Source organism: Chelonia mydas, chromosome 5 (assembly GCF_015237465.2).
Source record: "Chelonia mydas isolate rCheMyd1 chromosome 5, rCheMyd1.pri.v2, whole genome shotgun sequence".
NCBI classification, from domain to species: Eukaryota; Metazoa; Chordata; order Testudines; family Cheloniidae; genus Chelonia; species Chelonia mydas.
In genome coordinates, this window is record NC_051245.2 from 118,190,752 (window position 1) to 118,205,409 (window position 14,658).

The following is a 14,658-nucleotide window of genomic DNA, read 5'->3' on the forward strand; positions in this document are numbered from 1 at the left end:
GAACAATCTAATTCCACAGTGTCCCCAATTGCTGATAGAGAGAAGCCATTGCATAACCACCTGTCCCAGACCTGAGAAAATGTGCAGGAGGGAAAACACATGAGGCTCTTCCCTCCACCCGGCTGCTAAAGATGGCTGAGTGTAACCTCCCTAGAAATAGAGCAGCAGGCAAGCTAAATGTTTAATGAGGCCAAAGCATCACAAATTGGTTATCTGGCTTTAGAACACCACTCCCCCTCCACCCCATGACTGATGAACGGCTGCCAGAGAACAGCTCATCCCTCATTAAATATAAGGATATTATCAGCAATGCTCATCTCACTACAGGACTGCATATGGCTGAGCAGCAAAGAGCACTTCCACAAGCAGGCAGATAATCAGCGCAGGGCATGGAAACCAACGAGCTCTCAGCCACAAACTGAAATTATATTAATTAAATCCCTATACCAGTCCTGCCTAAATCAGAGCCCTACCTGAGGGGAAGCAGGTTTGCCGAGTCTTTCAGAAAGGCACTGGCACTTGCCACAGCTGTCAGTACACTCCCGAGTCCACCAAGGGCAGGTGAGAGCACAAGAGAACGTGCTCTCAGGAAAAAAGGGAGTCTTTTCCGAGTTCAGCATTACTCGTGGGCTGCTATATCTCAGGGGTGGCCAACCTGTGGCTCCGGAGCCACATGCGGCTCTTCAGAAGTTTATATGCGGCTCCTTGTATAGGCACCGACTCCGGGCCTGGAGCTACGGGCGCCCACTTTCCAGTGTGCCGGGGGGTGCTCACTGCTCAACCCCTGGCTCTGCCATGGGCCTTGCCTCCACTCCACCCCTTCCCGCCCCAGCCCTCTGAGGTACCTGAGCCTGCAGTACCCTCCCCCTTTCCCCCTCCAGAGCCTCCTGCACGCCACGAAACAGCTGATTGGGAGGTGCGGGGAGGGTGGGGGAGGCGCTGATTGGCGGGGCTGCAGGTGGCTGGGAGGCGGTGCGGGGCTGCTGACGTATTACTGTGGCTCTTTGGCAATGTACATTGGTAAATTCTGGCTCCTTCTCAGGCTCAGGTTGGCCACCCCTGTTGTATCTGATAATTTCAAGGGGAAGGGGTCCTATTCTGACTAATTATTCCAAATAATTAACTCTTCTAGTTCTCTTGGAAATGCTAACGGATTTAACACAACCAGAAGACAAGTATACATATGTGGGCTTTCTAGGTGATTTTAGGTCTTACAAAAGTTGTAGGAGTTACTTGCAGGCCACATACCTCAAAACCATGGTGCTAAAAAGCTAAAATCCAGTAGGAATTAGTCACTGTTCATTTTGTCAGTTCTCTCCTTTTCCAAACCAACCTCCCTACTAGAAACCATCACCCTAAAAGCCCCAGGGGGAAGGTCAGGTTATACAGTACCTCTCAGACTCAAACAGATAATCAGGAGAGAAAGGACAAAGGATTGAGTAGACATGGATTCTCTATTCCCAGCTTTGCCATTGTCTTGAGTCATTTATTTGCTCAGTGCCTCAGTTTCCCCCTCTGAAATTGAAAATAATGCTGCTCACCTTGCAGGCATTGTATTAGTTGGTTAATGTCTGCAAAGCACTTTGAGCTCCTCAGATGGAAGGCGCTATAAAACTCTTATATAACGGATCCTGAATGTTATGAGATGGTTCTGCTGCTCACCTAAAAGTGACAGCAAAGCAGTTTTCTGCCTGCCCCCACTGTATCCCAAGGGATTTGAGATGCTTGGCTTCTCCTTTGAGCCTGTATGGTATTAGGATATGGCCATACTCAAGTTTCACATGTAGCCTTTGAAACTTTCAGATTTGTGGGCAGGGTAATGGCTTATGATTAGGCTTTCTGCTGGGGGATGCGTCCCCATAGCTGAGTTCATGCGCCCACACCACCACATTTATACTGGGGAAGCCTTGACTTTTGGGAACTCATTTTTGTATCTGTACAACAGGACTTTCACCTTGGCATTTCAGGGCTAACTCTTCCCAGATGTCCAGTTGTACATGGACGCTTCTGGAGGCCTAGATTTCAGCACATATTTCATCAGTGTCTGGAACACTCAAGGGATGGCTTGTGCTCTGGATTGCACAGGGTTTCATTCAATGTATTATTTTTCTGGAATATTTTTCCCATTCCAGTGTCCATTTAATTGTTTTTCCCCTTGAGATTGGAGGGGAGGAAATACCCAGGAGACTAAAAGGACGGTCTTTTAGAGGACTAGACTATCATCCATACCATCAACCATGGAACAGCTCCCCCTACAGCATGATAAAGGTTTCATGGTCAAAAAGCCAATTAAGGGTATGTACACCCAGCACTCAGGAATGAACATCACCCTCTGCTTTTCACGCACTAGCCAGTATCATGGCTGCCTTTTACAAGGTAACAGGGTAATAAACTCTGCCACCAAGGACCTTCTTGGCTGCATGGATTCCTTTGCATCCTGCAGAGTTAGATAACTGTCTGCTGGGCCAACTCCCCACTTGCTTGTTGCCCTTGAAAGACCTCAGCCCCTGCCTAATGGTTTCCATTTGCACCTCTGTTTTTCAAAAACACGTCAGTGCATTCTGGGATCCCCTGGCATAAGGTGTCTAGTAATACATTCTGTCCAATTACTACTTTCAAATATTACCACCCACAGTTCCCCTCAAGTGAAGGGTCTCTTGCCTCTCCATGTGGACACAACTCGAGTAACTCAATACCAGCACCTGGCTTTACTGTGCACTTCAGGATTAAATATTTCCATATTGGCGAGCTAAGTCTTCTACTCTTACTAGACTCCTGGATAGCAAGCTTCAGGCCTTGAGAAGATGGCAGCTTGCTTACTTTCAGATCCATGTTAAGCTTGAAAGGAAATCTGTGCTCCAATGCCCAATGCAAGCTTGTGTCCCCTCCTTACTGAGTTTTGCTTTAAATGCTCTTGTGTTTGCCTTCATCTCTCTTGTTCTTCCCCAACAATATGGTTCACAGGTATTTCAGTGTCATCTGCACCCTTATATCTGGCTATATGGTTCCGGCACCATAACATTGTGCATACAAATATGCAGTTGGAAAAACCCATGGTTTTCAATTCCAACTACCATGGAACAAGACATGGCTCAGCTGATCTAGGCATGAAAGATGATCATCTCATGTTCCTTGCTCACAGGCTTCACAGTCATTATGGTACATTTTGATATAAACATTGTGAAGATTGCAATCTGATCAGACACTGCAGCTGGACTGATCTGGTGAAAGGCAACTGGTCTGAATTCAGGCATTTATTCCTGCCATCAGGCTCATCTGGCCAACAGTGAGGATAAAGTTCAGGGCCATCACACATGGGTTTCTTGGCTTGTTGCATCCCAAAGGTTTGTACCTCTTGGACCTATTGACTGGGCTGGGATCTACTGGGTAGGAGTACCAGTTAAGCACAAAGTTAGTGGTATCTGTGGTGGTTGATCCTGACTGCAGGATGAAGTACTTCCTTCCCATGCCGCTAAAAAGGTTTTTAATCAGTTGGAGAAGCAAGGCTGGGAACTTGTGGGTGTGACCCCATCTCATAGACCTGGCACCAATCCACCGTCCCCATGCTGATAGGGGTCAGCCTATGGGAATCCCCATTCCCTCAGGGTGAGATAGGGCTACAGCTTTGCTTAGCAGCCTGTTGGGAGTGAAGGCCTGATCAGGAGATCCTATATGTGACTGGAATATTCATTATTGTGAACACAGAAATTCAGGGGAGGCCAGTAACTGCATTAAAGTATCTCTCCAAAAACAAGACTGGGTGTGGGGGCCTGATAACAGTCTTCCAATATGTTAAGGGCTGTTATAAAAAGAACTGTGATCAATTGTTCTCCATGACCACTGAATGTAGGGCAAGAAGTAATGGGCTTATTCTTCAGCAAGGAAGACTTAAAAAGTTTTTCCTAATGTCTAACCTAACTATAAGGGTAGTTAAGCACTGGATAGGTTACCGAGGGAGGCTGTGGAATCCCCATCATTGGAGGTTTTTAGGAACAAGTTGGACAAACACCTGTTAGGGGACAGTCTAGGTATACTTGGTCCTGCCTCAGTGCAGTGGGCTGGATTTGATCACCTCATGGTCTCTTCCAGCCCTACATTTCTAGATTCCATGATTCCCCCACTTCCCTTTCAAGACAGATGCCTTGTACACCTTTCCTTTGGGGATTATTTTATTTCATTTCATTAATGAAATTAAGGCCCTTTTCATCAATTTAAACACTAACACTCAAGTCTGTCCTCACGGACATCGGTCTCCAGCAGCAAGACAAAACATGATGTTGAAACAGCTATTTTTTAAAAGGCTTCAGCTCTCTCCAGAGCAGCTTCAAAAGGACTGCTGATGGGGAGAGAGTAAGATGTGAAATTCAGCTTAGAATAACAAAAAATGTTCAACATTTTACCCTGACTTCTTTTTTTGCACTCTGATTGGTATAGTCATATGATGGAGGCAGACATGGCAAACAAGTTCCAAGCTCTGAGCTACAAGGTCATGGCCAGAAAATTTTGGTACATCTACACAGGGATAAAAGACCCGTGGCATGGCCGCAGCTGGCCCAGGCTCATGAGCTCAGGCGGTGGGTCTAAAAATTGCTTTGTGAATATTTGGGCTTGGGATGGACCCTAAGCTTTGGGACCCTCCATCCTCACAACCCTAAGTCAGCTGACCCAGGCCAGCCATGGGGTTTTTATTGCATGGCCTTTTGCTGTGTAGGCATGGCCAGTTGGCAGGTTTCAACCTTTCCACCTTATTTTCTCTTTTCTAAAGATCAAGTGGGGGCACAAGGTATGTTTCTTTATGGGCTTGTCTATGTTGTGCATTAGACCACACCAGAGAGGTATAAATTCTCGTATGCACTAGCATGTTCTGCACTAACTGGCCTGTGTGTTTGTGCACACTAAAGAGTTCCCGAGTGTGCACTGATCTAGTCTGCAGGGAACTCTTAGTGCACACCAGCAGGGTCCACATGGGCCAGTTAGTGTGCAGCACATTGCGTGTGCTAGAATTTACTCTCCTCTGGTGCGGGTTATTGCAGCATATAGCCAAGCCCCACATCTGCAGAAAGTCTTGGAAGCTTACAAATACTAAAGCCTTCTGAGTTTGCACTGTCCCTCCCCCCACCACACAAATATTTCTCCAAGAGTTAGGTGTGTTAATGCAACAGGCTAAACTTTCCTGTTTCAGTCTCTTGGTGAAAAGGAACGATCCTGTGATTAAAACACAGAGCAAGGAGTAAGGAGATCTCTTCGTTATTTTCCAAGTGTTTTGATGCCCCTGATTACACAGTGTTTTATAAGTGCCATGTATGTTCAATAGTAATTATTTACATCAGAAGCACAAGGTTGTAAAGAGTGTGATTTTTGTTCATGGATTTAATCTCATTTAATTTTAAGCTTCCTGGACCATTCACATTTCATTTTAATTTTAGTCTTTGTCCAAAATTTGCACCTCACATTTGGGCCTCAAGAGGTTGAGAGGTACAACGTATGAGAAAGCAAGAGAAAATGTTTTCTGATCCACCTAGGCTCCAAAAAATGAAATGAGACTCGCACACTGACTGACTTCTATGAGTTATAAAGGTTCCAAAGCATCATACCTACCTTCTGTCTTAATTGCTATAGTAATTAGGGCTGAGGTCCCCTTAGAGGATGCTGTAGTAATGTTCACCATGTAGTTAGCACCGGAGTTCAGCTCTAAACACACCTCTGGAGTCTCTTCACCTGTTGTGAAGTTAAATATCATTTCACGAGAGAATTCCTTCTGGTACCATCTTCGTCCCAATATACGAAACTGTTGTGGGATTTTTTTTAAAAAATGAGATGATTAAATTAGCAGTGGAATTCCAAAATTTAGAATTCAGAGTAACAGCCGTGTTAGTCTGTATTCGTAAAAAGAAAAGGAGTACTTGTGGCACCTTAGAGACTAACCAGTTTATTTGAGCATGAGCTTTCGTGGGCTACAGCTCACTTCATCGGATGCACTAAAGTCACGGCAGCCTACTTATCTCTGCTTTAATGGGACAGAAGTATGTGCTGAAGAGCTTTGCTGAGCAGAGATGGTTGACTCAGAGCCTTAATTTGTTCCCACCTACTGAAACGATTATTAAAATAATTAGCACTTGTCCTAGGCACTACCACAATACAAATCAGAATAAGCCACTCTCCACCAATGCTAATGCTACTATATCTGCTGTTAATTTTCCTGTACTTTTGCATATTTTTCTCTGCGGTCCACAGAAGCATCAACAGTTGGTGAACAACAGTGAACTGGAAGCTTCCATCTCATCTGACCTGGCTGGTGCAGTGAAATGAATGGCCACGGTTTGTTTGAGATTAGGGCGTGGATGAGGGTGATCTGATGGAGACTCAACATAGACAAGACTGCAGACCGTGTTACACTTAACTATGCCTTTGTCACCTCCAGACTAAACTACTAAGAAGTGCTCTAAATGAAGCTGTTTGGAAGCTGAATTTAGTGCAAAATGGAACTGCTCAGTTACGTGCAGGAAGCACATTATCCCAGTGGTCTTTAGTTTGCACTCACTGCCTATTACCTGTTCAGTACAGGTTCAAGGAATTGGTTTGGACCTGTAAAACCCTGATTTCAGGCAAGACTACTTTGTACACTGCCTCTTCCCCACCTCAGTTGTGAGCAACAAATGCACTCAAGCTAATGGGTTCTTGTGGTGTATAAGAGAGGAGGATAGTGGCAGGTCATTTTCCAGGAATGGTCCCCAACTTTGGGATTTATTCCCTGTCTGGTCTGCTAGAGCTGGGAATTTTTAACCACCTGAACATGCTGTAAAAGTCAACTTTTTCCCTGGGCTTTTCACTGGGATATCACCATTGCCTGAATGTGGGAATTATCAGCATCGAATTATTAGTTTAAATTATCCAGGTTGGGCAATTCATTTCTATGCCTTTATATTTCACATTTTATTCTTATTTTTGCATATTTAAATATGTACAGAAGTACCTCGAGCTAAAGACAGCCCCTTTCAAAAAGTCACATAAATAAAATGAATCACACTAAAACAAGTTCTTTAGATTAATCTATTGAACTGGATGAGAGATTTCAGTATATTCCTTCATTGCTCAAAACAAAAGTTCCCAACATCCATGTGGGGCAGGAAATACGATCTGGTGCTCAGAGCCATGGACTGGGAATTAGAAGACATGGGTTCTGTTCCTGGCTCTGCCACAAATTTGTTGTGTGACCTTAGACAAGCCACTTTGCCTCTCAGTGACTTCAATGGGACTTAAGCATGTGTCTAAGTGCTCTGCTGAATATGGATAATTTCCTGAACCAGAGCCTTAATTTCTTCCCACTTACTAAAATGATTAAAATTATTGTCATATGTTTGTACAGCTCCTAGCACAATGGGGCCCTGGTCCATGACTGGGTCCCCTAGGCACTTCTGCAACACAAAATATATAACAAATGACTCTCTCCCAACACTGTAGTATCTAACGGTACTATACCTGCTGTTAATTTCCCTGTAGCTTTTCATATTTCAACAGAGGTGTGCTCAAGCATTAGGGCCTCAGTCAAAGTTTGGTGAACGCTTTACCCAACCTGATGACGGGGATGTATTTTTTCCCCTCAATCATTTACCCAGCCTCACTGAAAGTGCTATATGGTTCTTACTAGAATGAAAGAGCGAAACAATTTACCCTTTATTCAACACTATAGCAGACCCAGCTAAACAAATATTCAGAACTGTTCAGCTGCCCAGATTAGTTACAAAATTCCCCCTCACATGCACACACAGAAATTGTGTCTCACTTACTGTGTATGTTTCCTTTGTCCCAGCTCTTGCAACTTTTCTCTGCCACTTCACGCAGGTTTCATTAAATATGGACACATTGCTGAGCAATTCCTCTCCTGCATGCAGAAAAAGAAACACCGAAGGGAAATTTCTGCTGTTATCTTTACAATAAGCTCTAAGTACCATTCATCTCACCCTCTCTAATGTGCTCTGTGATGTGCCTCTTACAAGGGATAAAATAGGGCATGCAAAAATAGAAGGGATGTTTTAATTCCACTCTGTAGACTCCTGAAGTTATGAATATGAGATCAAAGTGAAGGAGCAAGTACAGCTCTAGAGATTATTTTGCTGAGTACCAATCTGGCACAGAATGCCATGAATAATGAAAACAAAAACAAAGCTAGTTAGGTTTTGGTTTTTAGTGTATGACAGTTTCACTTCCACTGGCTGGAAAGTCCTGAAAAAGGACATGAAAGTCTATTCGTATCAAAAGAAGAAGACACTACTTCTATCTAAGCATTTACACCATGCTCATCTAAATGGTATCTTGTTTTAGGATTCTCCATTCACACTTGATCCTTCTGATATTGGTGGCCCACCCAGTATGAACAGGCTTTGGGAAGCAGTCTAGTTCTGCCTTGAGCACTCCGGCTAGTGCAGTATGTATGCCATTTGCATACTATGCTGGAATGAGCAAGTGTTTCTATATTCAGGGTAATGCACTTCACTATTGTGTGGGTGTACATGTAACAACACTGTCCTCTAGAAGCTGGAAAGCAAGAACAAACGTGTCTGATCTATAACTACTGACACCCACCAGAGAGATGCTCTCTGAGCTCAAGCTGCAGAGTGACTATTTTTGGATCTCACAAGACTGACTCGTTTATAGATCTTTAAATTGGTGTACGAAGCAGCTCTACAATATGAGGATGCATCAGTTAACACAAATTATATGGCAATAAAAAAGGAAAACTGCATTAGGAAATGGTGCATTCCCAACGAACATTTGAAAAAAGGGAAAAAAGAGGCCTATGAAACTTTAAAGAAAACAACTTTTACTAAATCACTTTAGGAAGGTTCACAGGATGATGTCTAGACTTGAAACAGTGCTTGCGGTCTAGGTTCATTCATTCTTTCATTCTTGTTTGTTTTTTAAAGCATCCTTTTCATCTTTCTTCTCACAAGGCTATATACTTAGTGACGCGTTGTTATGAACAGTCACACTTCTACAGCATTGTAAATTCACAGGATATTTTGCATATCATGTAAAAAGATGTTTTATACCCCAAAAAAAATGCAAATCAAAAAGAACAAATCTTCCAGTACTTTGTCAAGCAAATCTCTCACGGCTGTCAATGGGCATTTTGCCAGAATACAGACCGTACGGTATTTATCCCTAATTTAGACAAGACAATTAGATATCCTCTTAATGCCCCTGCACATCTTCCAGTAACTCTGATGGGTTTTGAGAAGGAGCAATAAGAGAGGAACTTACTCCCTTAATTTGACTATTTAAGACTGATTGCCTCATAGATTTGCTCCTCTACGTGTCTTCTTCAAACCTCAAATGTCTCTCACTGGAATAGTCAGAATTCAAACCAAGTAAGCCTGTTATTATACACAGTCACTGCTCTAGAAACTTAACCTACTACTCTTATTATTATAATTTATTTGTATGATTATGGCACCTAGGAGCCCCAGGACCAGGACTCCATTGTGATCGGTGCTGTACAAACACAGAACAAAAGACAGTCTCTGCCCCCAAAGAGTTTACAACTCAAGTAAAAGACAAGAAACACCTGATGCATACCTGACAGACGGAAGAGTACAAGGAAACAATGAGACAATGTTCAGGAGAACAGCACTTACCAGTTGCTGGGAGCATTATGGGGATTTGTAACACAAGCTTGGTAGATGCCTCAGTGATAGTCAGAGTGTAGTTTACACCCAGGTGCAGAGGCAGGCACACCTCTGGGTTCTCTTCCTCTGTGGTGAAGTTAATCATCATTTCATGGGAGGACTTCAACAAGTATCCCTGTTGTTCCTGTATGTGAAACTATCACAGAAATAAACCAAACAAACTTTTAATAAGATCTTCAGAAAAACTCAGAGCTTCACACAGCTGTTTAAAAATCAGGTCAAATTACTTACTTTTTTCACAGCAATTTTTTTTTTTTTTTAGGATTATTAAAACTTCCACTAAAATCTTTCAGCCCAAACCTTACTTTTCTTTCCAGCTATTAATAAAAATTACATGTCTCACTCACGAGGTAGGTTTCCTTCACCCCAATTCTTCCAGAACGTCTCCTCCATTTCAAACAGGTATCATTAAATACTGAAACATTGCCGAATCCTTCCTCTTCTACAGAACAGAAGAAAAGAAAAAGTCATAGGCTCTCAAAAAACATTGCCCCTACACCGAGGTACAATTCCTCCTTATTGCATTTAAAAGCTAAACTGATGTTCTTGTTGTTTATAATTGATTATTTGCAGTAGCAGTTAGAAGCTCCTCTGTGCTATGCATGGTACTAACACACTATACGAGGGCGCTCCTGCACTGAAGAGATGACAATCCAAACAGACAAGACAGATGAAGGGCCGCAGGGGAAAGTGAGGCACTAAGCAGCAAAGTAACAAGGTCACACAGCAGGTCAATGGCAGGGCTGGGTCCCAGACCTGTGCTCTCTCCAGTGGGTCACATTGCCTCTATAGTCTCTAAATGTTCCCCTCAGGCCTGTATGGTGGATTTCAACTCTGATATTCTGCTCTGGTTTTATGCACTTATGTCTCACTATTAAGAATAGGAGAGCCAAGCACACACAGAGAGAACAATGTTGGACCCAAACTACACCTTGCTATTCTAAGTAATTTTTTTCCCTTAATTCAATTGCATTTTATCTTGTTTTTTAAAATCTTTTTAAAAATATATGTTTATACCAGAAAATATTTTCCAGTAGTATCATCTTCTGCATTCATATTTACATTCAATGTACAGTTACCAATACAAAAACACGGCAAGTTTCATTTAAGCAATAAAACACACCACAGACAATGTATTTCTGTACACCTCGGATGATGCCCAACAGTAGAAAACTGAAGTTCTGACCATATACCTCTTGGTCCCTCCCACACAGCTTCCCTCCAGCAACTAACTGGCCTGACCATATCTCATGGTCCTTCCTTTCAAGTCCTACTTGGCCTGACCATACTTTATGGTCCTTCTCTCCAGCAACCATGTCATCTAGATTCATCTAGAGCTTCGAATCCAGTAAATGCATTACTCCCCACATTGGCAATCCCTCACCCACTTGACTACAGCCAGAATGAATCAGCCACATGAGCATATTTACTTTGAGCTGCCTTCCCTTAACGCTAACAGCTAGGTAAATCAAACAGCATGGCACTTACCAGCTGTCTTGATTGTTACAGTGACCGGTCTTGAGGGCTCAGGAGACACTACAGTGATGGTCACAGTGTAGTTCATGCCTGCCTGTAGGTCTAGACACAGCTCTGGAGTCTCTTCCTCTGCTGTGAAGTTAAACTCTGCTTCATGAAAAAATGCCTCCTGATGCCGTCTTCGCCCTTGTATGTGAAACTTTTGAAGCAAAAGAAAGCCAAAATTTCAGTTCTATAGCACTTGCTGGGTATTTTATGAATGAGAGTATTGCAGTCAGCATGTGTGTTTTCAGTGACGCCATGCAACCATCAGTATATTCTCTTCATTTTATCATCTCTCGCCATCCTATCACCTTACCCTACGCAATGCAAATCTCTACTCCACCAACAAGTCCCCTACTCTACTCATGGATTCGATTCTGTATTTGCAACTATATTCGTCTTGGCGTATTGATTGCTTTTTTTACTATGTTAATCCATTTGTTCCTTATATTCTGTTGCATTAACCATTGTGCAACCCTGTTAACAGATTCTCTGCTATTTTCATTAAGTTGTTGCTCTATTCTCCGTCATTTTCACACTGACATGAACCTGCTGGCCTGTTACCAGACACTGTGTTGACACGCAGGGCAACATTCAGCCAGCAGGACTCTGGAGAAAGGGAGCCGGAGTCCATCTGGGAGCAAGAGCTAGAGGCAACAGCCTGGAGCTGACCGTGGAGAGAAGGCCAAGCAGTTTAGGGACTGGCGGGTTGACAGCTGATCTCAGAAGCAGCCTATCACTGGTAAGGGGGCCACCAGTGGTAGCAGTGGATGGTGGATAACCAGGAGTGGGCTGTGAGGATGGACCTGAGCAAGATTACAGGAGCTGGATAAAAGGACTGAACTCTGGCTGGGGGGGATCTGCAGGCTAGTGCATGATTATCTCTGGCAGAGGGGCGACCTGGGGGGAGATTTCCTGAACTAGGCTTGAGGAGCACCAACTTGATGCTCCTGTACTGCACTGCCCTTAGGGGCTTGACTGGGACCTGTTGTGTGTTACAAATAAAAAATGACACATGTATCTTAAAGCCAGGAGTAACTGCACTGTTTATTTATGGCAAAAAAAATAAATAATAATAATAAAAAGCACATATAAGACAAAAAATAAAGACTGCAAGTGTTTACTGAAACCCACCAAAGACTAATACCTGAAGCACTTGGCGCACCTATGGCTCTTGCACTGAGTGTGTGGTATACCCAGAACACTACCAAACACCTCAGGGACTGGTGTGTCGCAGCCCTCAAAATGACTCCCTATGTTGGGGTCCATTACAGTGTGTTTGTTGCCATATTAATTCATTGGCTTCTGCTTCACAGGAGTCCTCCTGCTGCAAACATTTCAGTAACTTCACCAAATAATTACTGCCAGAACTCCCATCAAATAATTACGGACTTTGAAGGCCACACTTTCAAGGGGCCCTCTAACACTGGAGCCTCTAACACTCGTTCTCTGCCTGTGGAGTTTCCGCCCATCTGATCTCCTTTCATCACTGCACTCAAATGAGCACAAAAAGGACATTTTTTGGAAGGAGGAAATAGCGCAAACTGGGGACTACATGAGAAGAAGTGAACAGAATGCAGTGTGGAAAATACCATTTTCAGCCAAACTGCCAATGTAGCAAGGGACAGTCCTGTAATGGAGAAACCCCGATCATCTTGTCTTGCTTACCAAATACACAGTCTTCAAGTTGGTTTCTCTAGTGCTCCTTCTCCACTTCATACAGGTTTGATTAAATATAGACACATTCCCAATGGCTGCCTTCACTGTAGGGGGAAGAGGGAAAATGAAAGTCATGCTAGATAAACTGAAAAGATACAGAAATAACAAATAACCAAAGTTAATATACACTACATTTGGAACCTCACCACATTAATTACCAGTGGTGTGTACTGAGGACATGGGAAACTAGCTCAGAAATACAAGCATTTGGGTAAAGAAAATCTCATCATCACAGGGAAAAAAGGCAGGTTAGAAAAAGATAAGTGAAATCAGTCTATAATAATCTACGTAGAGAACCAAGGTATAAAAAGAACAATTAATGCAATTCACATTAAACAAGACATGTATTTAGGGGTAATATGTTCTCCCATCCCTAGTGATGCATAGCCCTGAAACTGAGAGTTTAGGATGGGACCTTTTTCCTCCCTTAAATTCAGATTAGATCTTTGCATGGGGATGCTGTGAAGGCCAAAACTAGAACTGGGTTTAAAAAAAAAAAAAAAAAGTTCATGGAGACTGGATCACTCAAATTGCCCTGTTCTGTTCATTCCCTCTGAAACATCTGGAATCAGCCACTGTCGGAAGACAGGTTTCAGAGTAGCAGCCGTGTTAGTCTGTATCCGCAAAAAGAAAAGCAGGACTTGTGGCACCTTAGAGACTAACAAATTTATTTGTTAGTCTCTAAGGTGCCACAAGTCCTCCTTTTCTTTTTGTCGAAAGACAGGATACTGAGCTAGACAGACCACTGGTCTGACCCAGTATGGTCATTCTTATGTTATCATTGAGCCACACTTCGCTTAGATCATCCAGCACTGAGTTCCACAGGTTAGTTATTCACCGTGTAGTAAAGTGTTTCCTTTTAATTGTTTGTTGCCATTTCACAAAGAATAATTAATTATTCTATTTAAAAAACTGAAATTCCCTGTATTTTAAAGATGCTGGGATGACAGCCCAGGAAATAGTAGTCCTCTCTTTAAGCCACAGACTGGCCTGAGCATAGGACAGCATGAGCAGCAGTAATGCAAGTTTCCCCACCAGTATACTCTTCCCCCCAATAACTCTATAACTAAGGGTATGTCTACACTACAAAATTAGGTCAATTTTATAGAAGTCGATTTTTAGAATTTGATTTTATACAGTTGATTGCGTATGTCCACACTAAGAGCATTAAGTCGGTGGCGTGCATCCTCACTACTGTGGCTAGCATTGACTTACGGAGCGGTGCACTGTGGGTAGCTATCCCACAGTTCCCGCAGTCTCTGCTGGCCATTGGAATTCTGGGTTAAGCTCCCAATGCCTGATGGGGAAAAAACCTTGTCGCGGGTGGTTTTGGGTACATGTCGTCAGTAACCCCTCCCTCCATGAAAACAATGGCAAACAATCATTTCGTGCCTTTTTTCCTGGGTTACCCGTGCAGACGCCATACCATGGCAAGCATGGAGCCCGCTCAGCTCACCGTCACCGCTGCTGTTGCAGCAGACAGTGCAATAGGACTGGTAGCCATCCTCGTTGGACATGTAGCTTGGCCAGGGGTACTGGGAACATCTTCTCTGCCCAGCTCCTAGCAACTTCCAGGGCCTGGTGTACAGCTCCACCACTTCTGCTGCAACTCTGCTCTCCTGCGAGCTGGAGGCTTCTGCCTCAGGCTGCTCTCCCAGCCAGCAGCACCGCGCGATCGCACCTACCCCTTGCTCCCATGGCTCATGAAGCCTGGACTGTAGTAAGGAGCAGTTCA

The 14,658-nt window shown here is 43.5% G+C and overlaps 1 protein-coding gene across 12 annotated transcripts in view; it reads right to left on the bottom strand.

The window, feature by feature from the left end:
• SUSD1 (sushi domain containing 1) overlaps nt 1–14,658 on the bottom strand; it is a 102,264-nt gene that overhangs the window by 45,211 nt on the left and 42,395 nt on the right. For all 12 annotated transcript variants that reach the window (XR_006290865.1, XR_006290864.1, XR_006290863.1 and 9 more), the window contains 6 exons: nt 12,873–12,967; nt 11,175–11,361; nt 10,034–10,128; nt 9,636–9,822; nt 7,788–7,882; nt 5,599–5,788 (listed from right to left, as the gene is read on the bottom strand). Coding sequence is in view for 8 of the 12 variants with exons in the window: in XM_043546535.1 (XP_043402470.1) it covers nt 5,599–5,788; nt 7,788–7,882; nt 9,636–9,822; nt 10,034–10,128; nt 11,175–11,361; nt 12,873–12,967 (849 nt within the window). In the remaining 4 variants the exon portion in view is untranslated. The remainder of the gene's footprint in view (nt 1–5,598; nt 5,789–7,787; nt 7,883–9,635; nt 9,823–10,033; nt 10,129–11,174; nt 11,362–12,872; nt 12,968–14,658) is intronic.